This window comes from Aplidium turbinatum, chromosome 18, assembly GCF_918807975.1.
Source record: "Aplidium turbinatum chromosome 18, kaAplTurb1.1, whole genome shotgun sequence".
Classification (NCBI taxonomy): Eukaryota; Metazoa; Chordata; class Ascidiacea; order Aplousobranchia; family Polyclinidae; genus Aplidium; species Aplidium turbinatum.
The window spans coordinates 10069480-10084725 of NC_137489.1; the positions used below are offsets into that span (position 1 = coordinate 10069480).

The 15246-nt window shown below is 36.6% G+C and overlaps 1 protein-coding gene across 1 annotated transcript; it reads right to left on the minus strand.

Annotated features, from left to right (window-relative positions):
* Positions 1-210: 210 nt before the first annotated feature.
* On the minus strand, positions 211-11939 carry LOC145787874 (pancreatic secretory granule membrane major glycoprotein GP2-like). Its single transcript, XM_082599711.1, has 12 exons — positions 11878-11939; positions 10791-10954; positions 9860-10013; positions 8895-8940; positions 7160-7340; positions 5915-6072; positions 5289-5457; positions 4342-4415; positions 3781-3964; positions 2803-2922; positions 1051-1153; positions 211-831 (listed from the first exon to the last, which is right to left on the minus strand). Exons 3-12 carry the CDS (start codon positions 9894-9896, stop codon positions 695-697), a joined length of 1209 nt encoding a protein of 402 aa, XP_082455837.1. The 5' UTR covers positions 9897-10013; positions 10791-10954; positions 11878-11939; the 3' UTR covers positions 211-694.
* Positions 11940-15246: the final 3307 nt, after the last annotated feature.

Below are 15246 nucleotides of genomic sequence, written 5' to 3' on the forward strand. Positions count from 1 at the left end.
ACACTTCTCAAAATGATGCTGAATATCCAGAAGTTGATTTTTCACTTGTGAATTGTCAGTAAGACATTAGATGGAAGTGTTTTCAGTTGAAATAAAGACTTTCAGCGTTAGAATCATGGCTTAACAGGTCAAAAATGAATGATTTTGGCAAAAATGGAAATGTTTAGCCTCTTGAGATAGGGTATCCCATGATCTGAGAGCAAAGTGGTTGTCATTTTTGGATTTCTCATAGTCAAAATCATAGAAAACAATGCGAGAGACTAAAAAAATTGAAAGTTTTTGATTTTTAAACAGGTCTACTAACGTACATAATGAAATAAACATGATTGATCAATAGAATCAGACTCTATCAAGAAGAATGTAGCCTGATGTCATATTGTGTGGCTTGATTAATGTCATTCTCTGTGAATGTGAAACCAAAACGTTGAGCAAAAATGACATCAATTTTCCATTTACGTAGTTTTAACGAACAAAGAAAAACAACACCAACATAGCCTACAACTAATACACACAGCTAAAGAGCAAGAATCTTGGAAACTTCATACAAGAGGCAATCAATGCTTTGAATAAAGTACGACAGTGAAAGATGTTTAATTACATCTGGCCTATAAATATAATAATGCATTCTATTTTGATTTATTTCTAAGCTGATATTGCATTTAAAATCAGGCGAAGAATTCAATACAAATTTCTTTCACGATTTCAAAACAAAAGCTTGCTGGCGCTTGATGTTCATTGCCGCGACTACCGTTGCAATAAAAGCAAAGATCAGAAGAAAACTGACTATTACAATGCCGGCTGCATGTACCATCCATCTTTCTTCAGCTAACCCTAAAAAATATTGCGGTTAGGCTATTACACTTGATAAATATGAAAAAATTAAGATAAGAGAGCTTCAATTCTCGTGAAAAACTATAATTCGATCGTGCAACCTTAAAGCTTACTGTTATTTATTTATCAAACTAAAAAACAAAAGGTAGATTCAAATTTCAATAAAATATTTATTGGTTCAATCAACATCAACACTGAAGAATAAATTTTAATTTGCACCTCGACAGCTTTTTTCATCATCCAGCAATCTTTCTTCTTCTAAACACGAACACACAACATCAATACCGTTGTCAGAACAAAATCTATCGCATCCTCCATTGCTCTGTGTGTGCAAAAACGGTGCAATAAAGCTCGGGTCAAAAACTATTAACAAAACAGCAAAATCTTGGTATCTCAAGCCATAAGTAGGCCTAATTAAACTTTTTACACAGAGCAGGACTAAGCCAACTGTGGTAAACAAAAGTCTTCATGACACTTGGCATGTAGCCTAGCCTATATAGCCTTGTATGCTATAGGCCTTAACCATAGGCTATGTTTCATTAATAAACAAATGCTCTATTTACAATAGACTTAGCTTAGCGGTAGTGTATCTGCAACCACAGTAGTGTTGGCTATGATAGGTCATTCTAAATTTTTCAGATGCGATGGTTTATTACCAAACCAATTGCATTAAAAAAATACGCATTATCACTATCAGTTGTATGGTACACACTCACAGGCCATTGTTAGTTTTTTACAACTCGTGCTTCTGTTTTAATGTAATTCCTTAACTTATCGCTACACTCAACGCAATATGCAACAATATCGTGTTACCTTCGCCACTGAGCAAAGAATTGGAGTTTTAAAGCTTCACCAGATTTGCCAGTAAGTATGTCAAAACACGAGTGATAATCAGGGCCTCTGAGATAAATTTTCACTAGGGGTACGAAGAGTTGCTCTAGGCCCCCCTCTCACTCCGGGCCCCCTTTGTCTTGGGCAAAACGATTGACTTTGGCTTAGGTGTACTACACATCATACAACATTTTACTGTTGATATCTGTGCGCAATAATAGTATCAGGCGGCCAAAAACTATTATTTAGTGTTTTGTGTTGTGCATATCATGTGATCTGTCCCTCGCCAATTTGTGTATCCTGCATTGAATTCGTGTGTCAGTTGTTGATGGTGCTTTTGAGAGGTGTTGCTTGTGCAGCTTTAATGTAAAATTTTCAAATTCATTTATTTATTACTCTTAGATGTAGCCTATAATTATTTCTGATGAGGACACTATGTGGTGACGAAAACGTTGGATTTAAGCTTAATAGTTTTTTTCTTGTTTTTTTTGTTGTGTATTTGATCAAAAATGTTAAATTCGTTAACGTTACTGAGTATACATGTATTACATGTATCAGAGCGTTAGAGTGTATAGAGTGTCAGAGTGTATACAGAGTGTTACATGTATCTGGTACAAGTCAAGCTCTCTACCAAGGCTCAAACATAACAACAGTTTTTAAAAAACACAAAACACCCGGGCTTTTCTCAAAACTGCTTTTGCTACACTAAATCACCACTTTGGGTTTCTAATTTGCTCGCAATGCACTCAATTACCTTTCCAGCCCTTTTGCTACATTACGGGCCCCCCAGGACTAAAGAATAACAACTTTTATGCTTGAATTTAGTCGTTTAGGATGGTTTCAACCAAACATTTTTGCACGTAAACTATAAAATCACAATTTAGGGCCCCCCAGCAAACCAGGCCAGGGCCCTCAAGGTTACGCCGTACCCTCCGTACCCCCATCTCGTAGGCCTTGGTGATAATAATAGGCTACAGAATGAGACAAATATCATGTTTTTCATTAAACAAACCAGCACCAAAGTTGCCTATTGCTCTATCAATGCCAATCTTTTGGAGCGATGTTTTTGGCGACCTAAGTGGGACAAAAAAGATTGCTGCAAAATTTAACATGGATACATGAACATAAAATTTGATTTACTTGTTTGCATGTATTCTCCATTTTTTCTCCTTTTTTATGCATTATAATTGCCCCTAACTCAACTATTTTCCTTTTTCTGTCGTGTTTGATACGTGAATTGCTTGATGGGGGACAAGTTGGCTGTAAGGAAAAATAATTGGTTAGTAAAAGTTCTCCAAAGTGTAGGCTACATGGTTTCGTAGATATTGTTTCTACTAAAAAACGCATTGAGACGTTGAAATGAGAAAGACAAATGTAATCCATTACTTTCTTCGATCTTCAACCTTAGTACTTCGTCATAGGACAGACTACTATAATGTAGGCCAGGGCTACTCAACTGGCGGACCACGGTCCGAATCCGGACCTTCTGGGTGCTAATGGTGAACCTTGAGGTTTTAGAAGATTAAGAAGAATAACCTCATTGCCATGTTTCAGGGCTTCTTTAATCATATTCTACTGGGAGGAAGCAATTTTTACTGTGATTATCCTAGTTGCTATAGGGGCTTCGACTCCCCAACACTTTCTCAAAAATCCAATTCGAGTTACATTTTACCTAAAAAAGTGGTTTGGTGTAGATAATTTAACTTTCGTGGTTGCGTGTGAAATAACTTATTCACCGGACCGCTAAAAACATTCAACTTGTCAAACTGGACCTTTGTTAAGATTAGTTGAGTAGCCCTGATGTAGGCCAAGCATGAAATTGAAAATAAAAAATCATACAAAATACAGTATTGGCTACGTCTAGCAACCTAAAGTCAGCTATTTTCATTGAAAACTCAATCGTGTTATGTTGAATATTGATTTCAATAAAACTATTTTCAGTAGTTCATCTTCAGACTTTATTCTAATGAGATAGACGTAGAGAGTGCCTCTTTGCGTAAACTTAAATTACCAGTGATCTTACGGACGTGGTAGCCTACTAGCACGATAAACATAGAATAGGTATAAAACTTAATATACAGGCAGGTTATCTCATGAACTTAAACATTATGAGCAAACCTTTTTTGCACAAGTAGGATCTATTGAACTGTCACAAACAGACACATCGCAAAAAAGATAAACTCTTGGAGATGCGGTGACTTTCCATGCAAATGAACGAAACTTGATCTTGACTTTTTGTGATGCTCTATTTCCAGTAATTGCAACAGCTGACTCTCCGTCGTATTGGTCATCCGAAGCGCAACTTTGATGCAAATATGTGATTTATGTTAATGATTTTAAATGAGCGTATGTACGTAAAGTTATGAAAGGAAACTTGCAATCTGCAAGGAAAGCATCCCAGACAGCAAATCGTCTACAGACGTTGAATCAATGTAAAAAGCGACTGATTTGCTGTCTGGAATGTTTGCTTTCTCGTTTCAAATCTTTTGAGACAATAAGGAAAGGACGTTCACCGCAATTCGACCATCTCATCGATCCACGTAACTCGTAAGAAATCAGAGGATTCCAATTTCACATGACTCCAACTATTTTCTCTATTGTAAGATAGCAGAGGTTTTTGTAGCGTCATCATTTTACCCCAGGCTAGACCTATACGTAATTGTACAAAACAGCACAGACCTTTGCACAATCACGTAATGTCGCGAATTTGATCGTCTATAATTGTGGCTGTGTGTTACCCAGCATTGTTCGACCTGCAAAAGATATTACATCACTAATGTTCATTGTAGTCTACTCTACAGATACAAGCTACTCAGTACTTTGTTGATCGGATAGTTTTAATGTCTAGCGTGGAGGCTGCTGCAGCGAATAGCGAAACGCAATCGTTCGCTGTTTTATAGTGAGTATAATCATTACTTGCAGCTTTGTAGCTTACTGACTGCCAGGCACATCGTTTTTTATACAGAATCATCTTTGGTGATGTGGTTGGGTCATTATTTGATATAATACCTCAACATAGTTGATTAACTCACTATGCACTGAGTCAATGATCAAACCAAGATATTTAGGCCGTAGCTTCGGTGGGTGCAGTAAGCAAGATATTAATCCTTTACTTTTACATTTTGAACCACTGCAAACCATCAAAGACTGCTGACATACAAAGATTCTTCAAGAATAAACTGTTGGCGTTGCACTCGATGCACATCTTGAGTTTTGTGGAAAGGTTTGCAAAATTTATGCAGGTCTTAATTCCTCGTCGCATTGTTTATGAATCAATTTGCTTGACAGGAAGTTATGTCGACTTACATTCTTATTCATAATTATAGAGTACAGTAATGTGTGATTGGTCTGCCATACCATAGGCTGCAATCTTGCTGACCAGTCATTTAAGTACACGGCAAATTAGTGCAATATCCTTGCCAACAGTCCAAACTAGTTCGAAAGATAGCTAATTCAGTAGACAGAAAGTTTAACTATTTTTGACGTATTTTTTATTGCCAACTGCATTTTGCACAATTCACTAGCCCACTTGATGTGTAGTTTACTCATAAGTGGAAATAATATACCATAATTACTCATAATATACCACTAAGAACAATCGCATAAAGTTTTTCGTTGAGCCTTACTTCAAGAAATTGATCACTTGGGGCATACAGCTTGATTGCAAAGAAAACGAAATTCGGAATTTCAACAACAAGAGGTGCGTCAACCGGATTGGAGTATATAACTGAATCATAATAATTAAACTCCGTTCTAAACGTGTCTTGTTCCACAGGTTTTAATTGGTGATCCGCCCTTTCAACAGCAAAAAATAGTCCGAATAAATTTGTTATTTGCTAGTAGCAATAATGTTCACTATATGTTGAAGCCCCGACACATTTCCTCTAAGTCTAAAAGGAGTAAAGGTTTAAGCTACTGTAACACAAACCATCCTATCCGAGGACATAATAACTCTGCTTAAGTGAGAATTAAACCAGAACCTGTTTGAAATCTCTCACCGACAGTTCCATGATGACTTAACTAACGATGAAAACGTCGTTACGGAATCGACAAATCCGAGAAATCTGGGATTATTCCGGTAAGAAAATCATTTTACCACTGGATAGCCTACTTTAAATAGGTCCTTTGCTTTAAAAAATTTAAGTGCATACGCTCACAAACAAGAAAAGTTACGAATTTAAAATAAGAAATTTCCTGTCGATCTCGAGCCGGAGCTAAGTTTTGAATAGGCCTACGTCTTATATGCTCTCACCGATCGTGGCCATAAGCTAGTAAATCCACTCTGTTGGATTTAGGAAAAGCGCATATAAAATTTATGCTAGCTTCGGATTCCATACGAACTACATCGTTAGGTTGGGTGGTGGTAACTTTTCTCACGACATATGTAAAAATAATGTGAGTTTTATTGCTCTGCAAATACAAGAATAAAAACACTAATGCAATTTAATGTTTTTGCATACGTCTACTACTAAGTATACGAAGGGTGTGTCGTCCACTTACGGAGCATAAGCACTTAAATTACGACATAAGACACTACATATGTCCACTCCATTCGCTTAGTAGTGGTAAAGCGCCGACTCAAGATCAAGCGGCGCTGGTTCGACTATATCGAGGTGTACGCTTGAGCAACGCATTTTAGGACTGCTTTTCATGCAGTGACACCTAATGGATGGAATAATTGCCCGGCAACAGCAGTTAAACAATCGGAAAACTTCACTCTGCAAATATCGGTAACCCGCCCTGCGTCAAAGCCTTTGCAAGTAGCCTATGCGAAGCTACAAGAAATAACCTATCAAAGCCTTTGTCAGTTCAAGGATAAAGATTCATAACTACCAAACAAACCTATTATCGCCACTATAATCTGTTTTTCATATATCGATAATGATTGATAAGAAATTTTCTTGTAATAAATTGTTCCATTAAATTGTTAATGTCGTCCTACAAACTCAAGATATAAGTCACTCTTTCATTGAACAAAATTTCCAACGAAACAAAAAAAAACTGATATTTTTTGGCACAAGCTTTTATGTACAAGTGTTCCAAAATCAGGCGAGAAAACAAATACAAGAAAGCTTAGGCCACAGTAGGCGTTAATATATTCTCCATCCTGCATCCCCTTTGAATATATGCTATATTTACACATCAAACAATGTGAAAGAGTTCTATATGCTATATAGTCAATGCCGAAGTTACAAATCTTTTAAAGCTTTGAATAGGCGTACATCACAGCAGTTGTTTTTTTCAGTGAAATTCTTCGTATTTAGCATTTTCTGCGTAGCAAAACTAATTTCCCAGTGCGTAGAACAAACGCTGTTGCTTATATTTTTTGGATAACAGTCCGTAAAACTATTTATTAACCTACATGTTTTTTTCATTTTTACATGATATTCTGATAGGCTATTCTACTTTATCTTATATTGACTTACGGTAAGAGCAAAAACATAAACAGGGGTAATTCCAAATATATCGCTTTAAAATCACTACAGCCTATTTTTACCTTTATGCTGCCACAATCTCTGCGTTGAAACTTCAAATAATGTTGTCCGATTTCTGGAGTATAACGGTCGATGCATTCGCGTTTTATGCTGGCAGAGTCGTACTTTAAAACTGGCATGCTTGAAGCTACGAGCATATTACCTCTTTGATATTTCATTTCTTTTAACGTTTTGTTGGAAATTCTATAACACAAAAGACTTTTTACAAATTTGCTTCATTCCGACGAATTATTGTTTCGTCTTCGTTCTTTTTGAATTTCTAACAATTTGGTTTCATTAAACGCTTGAAACAAATATGAAATGCGTGAAAATATTACCCTACGATGCAGAAACTGCTTAAAAAAATGCGCAGTCTTGCGCATTAAAACACCCTGTTGCTACAAACCATCGGAAAAACTTCACTCTGCCAATCTCGATAACCGACCCTGTGTCAAAAGCTCCTACAAGTATGTGAAACTATCAGGAATAACTGATCAAAGGCTTTGTCAGTCCGATAATAAAGATTCATAACCAACTAACCATGGGATGCTATCTTAACGTAAGCCTATGTATCTTTCATTAAAATTGTCTTTATCATCAACCGTTCAGTCAATTTCGACTCTTGGTCACTTTATAGATCTTCTTCCTCTACAGCTCTCGATTTGTCACAACCTTCAACTCTTCCATGCCCATCCTGCTGTCATTCGTCACTGTGTCGAACCATTTTGTTTTGGGACGATGCCTTCACCTTCCTCCGGCTGACTAAACCAAGCATGATATCTTTTTTCAGAGATGGGCTTCTCATGATGTGGCCAAAATAAGAAATCTTCTGTTTGGCTATTCTAGCTTCTAGAAATAGGTTCGGTTTATTTTGGTCCAAAATTGGTTTATTTGTTATTTTAGCTGTCCAAGGAACAGACAGCGTCCTTCTCCAACATCAAAATTCGAAAGTGCCAACTCTTTTTCTGACTGCTTTGTTCATTGTCCATGTTTTGCATTCATAAGTTGTAATTGGAAATATTATACTTGTACAAGACAGAAAGAAAAACGTTATTATCGTTATTATGTGACATGCTCATGCAGGCAGGACATGCAGGAGGATCATGTTGAGAGCCTTCACGTGGCGATCCCCGTTAATCCTTTACAGGAGACTAATCTCAACACTACACTCCAGTTACGTGACAAGCTATGAATGAATGTGACATGCTTTTTTTTGCTGGAAGATGCGAATCATCGTCTAACTTTATTGTTGCCTCTCTGATGAGGTCTGACTGCTATCGTTAATCGAACTACTGTCTTCATTACAATAAGACTATGCATACTGTTACTTAGCCTTGATGGCTGCCATGGCACAAAAATATGTACAGTCATCGTTTGCTAACTTTAAATCTTACTGGTTGCTTATTTGAACAAATCGAGCTTGTAATTTCATTTCAATTACTTTTGCGCCGCAACCGCGTGTATCCTATTGTAGCCTATAATGTCTTTTATTTTTGCATTTTTATTTTTTTGTGTGTGATTTGAATATGGACATTCTTGTCTGATACAAATAAATAGTAAGAATAATATTTATATGAATGTCAGATACAATTCTATGGTTGGCCTATATCAAAATAATGTTATAAAATTCTCAAGGATCTGTAGCTAGGGAATAGAGTTATCTGCAGAATACTTCTTGTTTAGCCTACATCAAACTAGGTTTCACCAGGTTAAATGAAAGATAACATCTCTTACAAATTAATAATATCTTTAACTTACAAAATCAGTATTTCTGATCCACACTGGAACTTTGCTGGCGAGATTTCTGTAAGTTAATTCAAGTGATTAAGTTGTACCAGAAGTGTACAGGAGCCGGACTTTTGGAGTATATAGGAGCCGAAATCTGGGTTTTTTCCGGAGTCGAAGTGAAGCCGAAGTCTGGTTTTTTTGCCAGCTGATACTTTTAACATGCGAATATTTACGCTGTATAGGCTACTTGGCGCAGTTGTTATTTTAGTGTACATCTACAGATTTGTTTTCCGAGTAGTAATTTTGTATTGAAAAATATGCTTTTCTTTTGATGACAAGGGATAGAGAAGGTATAAGTGTTATACGTTGAAGGCTATAAAAATGTTAGGTTGTAGTTTATGTTTTGCGTTTGAAGTGGGATTGGGGTTTGGAGTCAATATTCTCAAAATATTTGGTGCAGGAGCAGGAGTATATTTGGAGTTGCAGACTTCGGAGTAGGAGTGGAGCAAGACTTCAGAAAACCTGACTCCGTACACCTCTGAGCTACTAGCCTCGGACTTCTGCTACAATAAGTATTTTGAAAAATAAGCCTCATGACAATTTTTTAATAAGGATAGTGCTTACTAGCTTTAACCACCACAAACTGTTTATTGATTATACTTTTCTTCATTAAAAAAAGAGATTTTATGACAAAAATAAACAATAAGCTTTTAAACATTATAAATTTTAAAAACACATTTGTGATGCAAATGAAAGCACTCCAGCAACGTAGTCAGGATTTTATCTTGCCCTTTCAAAAAATATGTTTCAATACTATTTTAATTTATGTTGAATGACGTTGGCTTCTCCAAGAGTTGCTTTTGTCTCCTCTAAAATTTTCATTTTAGCTGCGTCACTGAAGCGTTCCACGGCAATGCCACAAGAAAAACTTAAAATTTTTGAAAGATAAGTTACAAAAGACATTGCAGGGCAGCTTGTTTGTAAGGTAAACCTACCTATAAAATTTCCCACAGTGTCCACTTCATAATTCATTTCGTTCAGTGCCTTTACAAACAAAGTATTTCCTGAAGAACGGAAAACGAGAGGTGTTGCTTCTTCAGGTCTTACCCTTCCCAGTTCCGGAGAAAAAGCATCCTTTCCGTCGTAAATCTTTGAATTTGTTGTTGAAAAATATTTTAAAACTTTTATGCCGCATGGCGTACAATGAAACTAAGCTGTAAAATTAGAGTCGGAAGGTTTTCGCAATTGGCAGAGTAGCCTACTGAGAGTAGAGCATCTGTGATCGGACTCTTAGCTTTGAACTGAACGTAATCACTAATCAGACAGAGAATGTTAATTTTCCTTTTGAAAGTAGATTAATCTACCAGTTAAAAATAGTACAAGCATATAGCTTAAAATATATAAAATAACTTATAGCCTAACTGCAGACAGTGGCACACCGTGTCGGGCTGTCGGCCTTGTAGACTCGAAGGGCATAACCCGACTAGGCCTATTGTTTTGGCATGTAAATTGTAAAGTAGAATAAATTGCACATTTCCATTATTTTCATGTTTGTCTAAATTAATTTTTGACATAAATGATAAAACTACTTAATTTTTGACATAAAAACCTAAGTAACTTATACAAAGCATATTCAAAAAGTAAGTAGACAATTTACGAGTTTAGTAGTGAGTGACCTACGTCCTACAACATCAAAGAAATATATCAAGGAACAGTGACGTACGATGCTGTGGTCTTATTTGCAAGTTGGCACAACATGCAGTCAATGGAAGTGACAGTAACGTGTAAATTCAGACAAATTAAACAAACCAATCAATTGTTTAACAATGTAGTATACCGTACAGTAATAAGACTATTACAATAGGCCTAATAAGTAGCCTAATACAATAGGTCTAACCAGTAGCCTATCACCAATTTTCAACTTACAACAATCAAATTAGCATTTTGCGATATCTTCAATTCAATAGTGCAAAGATGACAAGCAGAGACACTCCGTTCGTAATACCCATACCGATGCGTGTATGCAATAAATGGAAATATAAAACTCTTCGAACCACGCACTGATGCAGATGAATAATAGTGCAGTAGCTCTGAAATTGTCAATGAGCACGATGTTATGCAGACAGTAAGTAATGTTTTTTTTACAGTAGGCCTCGGCTTACAGAATGATTCCCCGGCAACAACACTTCAACAATCGGAAATTTCACCCTGTCAATCTCGGTAACCGGCCCTGCGTCAATAGCCTCTAGAAGTATGCAAAAATACCAGGAAGAACCTATCAAGGCTTTGTCAGTCCGAAGATAAAGATTAAAAACCAAACCAACTATTTAACTACCTACGAATGACATCATTCGTTTATAGTGCCATTTCAACGTCGTCAAAAAAACACGCTCTAGGAAAAATTTATTATGCATCTTTCAATAACATGAGCATGTCAAAATGCATGAGACTAAGTTCTTCCCTCTTTAGCTTCAGCACTTTTTCAGCCGAGAAAAGTCTCCCCACCGCAGCACTGGAAGGAATAGGGGTGTCATACTTAATTTTTTTTTTTTTTCATCCAGGCTCACACCCGGTGGTTGAAGATTTAGATTAATTAAGTGGACGGGAAGGCAAGGAAGCCAATCTTCGTGTCCACCTTCAGGCATGCCTTTAAGTGTCCTGCCAAAGACACAGCCACATGCTCTTGAGCGGTGTCGAACCAGCGCCCTTTCGATTGCCGTTCCAGCGCTCTCACCACTTGGATATGCAGCCGGCGTCATACTTAATGAACAGGCGCTTAAACACTCGGTATTGGGAAAGCTTTTAGTTTTGAAAAGCAATTTTACCATTTAACCAATCACAGCAAATAGCTTTCATCATTTAATGAAGATTTAAGAGGCTTCTATGTTGCGCTGAAATAGTGAAAGACTCTTCTCATGTTCTTTACAGAAATTCTACTATAAACCAATCTAGTGTATCATTCTTTTATTAGTTAGGCAAAAAGCGTATGTCATATACTGTGCAATGAGCATACCATAGACGCCACGGATGCCGTATTGAAAAGAAGACGAAGCATCCGACACAAAATGAGCAGTGATGACGTCTCGTGACGCAAAAAACTGTAAGCATTCATCTGCGCCATCATTCGAAAAATCGCCGGTAAAATTTCCAACTAAATGAGGTTTTCCTTTTTCCTGGTCGTAAATCTGAACATAACAATAGTCTAATACAAAATCTTTGTTGATTAAAATATTATGTAAACGTTTATTGAACAGCCCATTTCTTTTATCACGTAGGCTATTGAATATTGATGTAATTGCAGATTTAGGCCATGGCGACCTTAGACTTATTGTGTCTATTTATTATATGATTTCTATAAAACATAGATATAAAGCGGTAAGTCTATGACCTCACAAAAACAACCATCAAAAGCTGCCTGTAATCACAGAGAAAAAAAGTCTGTGTCTCTGTGAGTTGGTTTCGGCTGTAAGCCCACATTAAGCTACCCTACGCTTGACTTATGAAAGAAGACGTTACCTCAAAATAATCGTCAGGTTTCGATACTGAAAGGGTTCTGAGAATTATAAGTGTCCCAAACAGTCCAGGTGTAAACGTAAATGTGCAATTCAAATTTGGAGCGTAGTGCATCAATGGAGGAATCACAGGAAGTGAGAAATCTGCTGCAATTGTTCCTGCAAAATTATCGTCACACATCGCAACTATAAGGCGTTAGGCAAATCACAATTGCTTGATAGTTTCTTTTTTGCAAGACTCAGCCTCATTCATCATTGAAAGTTATATCTCCTTCATATCTATCCTACAACAAACTAAGCATAAATTTGTGCAAAGTGTATAGCCTATGATAGGGGAGAGTGGGGTTAGTTGGAAGGCGGGGTTAGTTGAAAAATGATCATTTTTTTATCTCTCGAGAACTTTTTTAAATATTTACTGTCAACATGTGAAGTAGTTTATAAAAACACATAATCCATGTTAGTTTCGAATTGTTAAGTCAAGATAGGCCTATATCTGTTTGGCTGACAATTTTGTATTTTCTTACTTTCGAAGTAAAATTTTTGGCGTATTAAAAACATCTTATGCGTCGGTATCGTTAAAGATAGGCAGAAGTTTTTTGGTGTGTGTCGTCTGTAGGTGTTCTACAACACTAAGAAATAAAAAATTTTAGTCCAATGCACCATGCTTCAATATTTTAGGAAAATAGTTTGTCATATGCTAATGGGGCTAGTTGGAAAATTGTTGGTGGGGTTAGTTGGAAAATGTTTTGATGACTATGTAGTATGATACGAGTATGTCGTCGTGGTATGATAATAAGTCGTATAGGCTAAGCTCCAATGTAGGCTACTTGTTTTAAGCAGACATAGGCCTACATTGTAAAATTTTAATTTGAATAACTTGGAAAGTGCTATATGTGGCATCACAAGTTTTATTAATGCGTTTATTAAAAAAATGTTTTTACGATGATCAGGTGTAGAATTCATTGCATTTTGATTTTAAAGCAAGTAAGCATATTTGCTTATAACCCCATGTAAATGTTTGTTAGTTGAAGAAAGAGTATCCAGTTTATTAGTGGGCATTAAACTGACGTTTTTCAACTAACCCCAGGCATGGGGTTAGTTGAAAAATCAATTGTAAGTTTGTTTATTTTAAATTTTTACCAAAAGCTTAATTGACTCAACACTTATTTTTGGTTGTATGATAGAGGACACCATAGATGATAATTTAAGCCACTTCAAGTTGTCAGGTTATGCACCAATTTTTTTAAATTTCACTTAAAAAAAAAACTTTCCGTCTAGCCCCACTCTCCCCTAAATTAGTCTTATATAGCCTATGCAAGCTAATCCTATACTTTCAAAGATTGATTTAGATGTAGTATAGGCCAGCGGTTCTCAACCTGTGGTCCGCGGACCACTAGTGGTCTGTGGACATTTGCCTGGTGGTCCGCGAGCAAAATCTGAAATTGTTGTTTTTTAACCCTTTGCTTCCGAGTAGAAAGCAGACAAATTTAATTACCCTCAGTGATAAAGTGTCTGCTTTTACAAAAAAAGTTGATGTTTGGGAGACAAGATTATCGCAGGGTAACTTTGACATGTTTAATGAATTGTAGCCTACGAATTCACTGAGAAACCAGAAAATGCTGAAATCAATAAACAACTGTTGATGAATTTTATTTCTGACCATGGATCAATTTAACTTTCACTTAGGTGATTTGAACGTTCAGAGTTTTTTGTGGGTTTCCAATCCGTTTCTTGCACACATTGATTCATTAAAGTTACCAACATCGATATTAAACCAATTCATTGAACTGACCAGTGACGCTACTTTGAATATGTTGCATCCGAGAGTGAGTTTGATGAAATTTTGGATAAAAGCTTTACATGAGTATCCACAACTGTCTCACAAAATTTTGAAAATAATTTTACCTTTTGCGACATCTTATCTTTGTGAATGTGGATTTTCTGCACTGGTTACAATAAAAACAAAGCATCGTTTCCAACTTGAAGTCGAAGATGAACTTCGATTGAGTCTTTCAAGTAATACACTTGACACCTCGTTTGGGTATATGCTGTGCTCAAAATTAATGTGCAAGCTCAATTAGGCTCGCGCTAAATGTAGCATTTTTTCTAATACTAGCTACAGGTACTGTTTATGACGGTAGCCATTTTAACAAGTCGAAATTCTGCCACTGCGAATGACTACAATGCAACCGCCAACCAATCAGAACATGTTATAAGAAGCTACCGTCCAATTGTGACCGTTCTAGCACTCAGCCAGAGAGTTAATCCTTGTTTTGAACTTTAATTGGTAATTACAGAAGAAAATGACCAATAGCAGTAGTGGGAATCGAACCCGGGTCAATGAAATAACTGCTTTCTAGCCTTAACCCTAATCCAACCAGTTGACAAAAAATCCATCACTTAATTTGCTTTGTATCATCTTCTTTTCGCCATTTTTTACGTCACTTAAACCGTAGCTTATGATTGGTTAGCGGTTTCATTCTAGTCATTTTTAGTGGCAGAATTTCGACTTGTTAAAGTGGCTACTGTTTATGACTTAGCAAGCAATAAGTGACATTTGTTCGTTACAAGGGGAGGGGGAAAGAGAGGGGAGTAGTGGACCGAGACTGAGACACAATTTTTCAAAGTGGTCCTTGAATCTCAAAAGGTTGAGAACCTCTGGCTATTTTGGCTACTAAACTTATCGATCTTAGGAAATCTGCTGTCATCACACAACCGTTATAGTATCGCCTAGCACAGTGGTTCCCAAATTTTCTTTGAGCACGACCCAAATTTGAGTTTGGTGAACATCCTGCTACTCAAGACACAGACAATATGTATAAACAATTTCACCACTTTACTATTTTTTGTTTTTAATTCTTGCCTGGGAC

Coding starts and splice junctions, on each gene's coding strand:
- LOC145787874 (XM_082599711.1), bottom strand. CDS start 9,896: ATGAATTATGAAGTGGACACTGTGGGAAATTTTATAG. Junction 2,923..3,780: donor ATCCTACTTGTGCAAAAAAG/GTTTGCTCATAA, acceptor TTTTCCTTACAG/CCAACTTGTCCCCCATCAAG. Junction 1,154..2,802: donor TGGAGAATACATGCAAACAA/GTAAATCAAATT, acceptor TTGCACACACAG/AGCAATGGAGGATGCGATAG.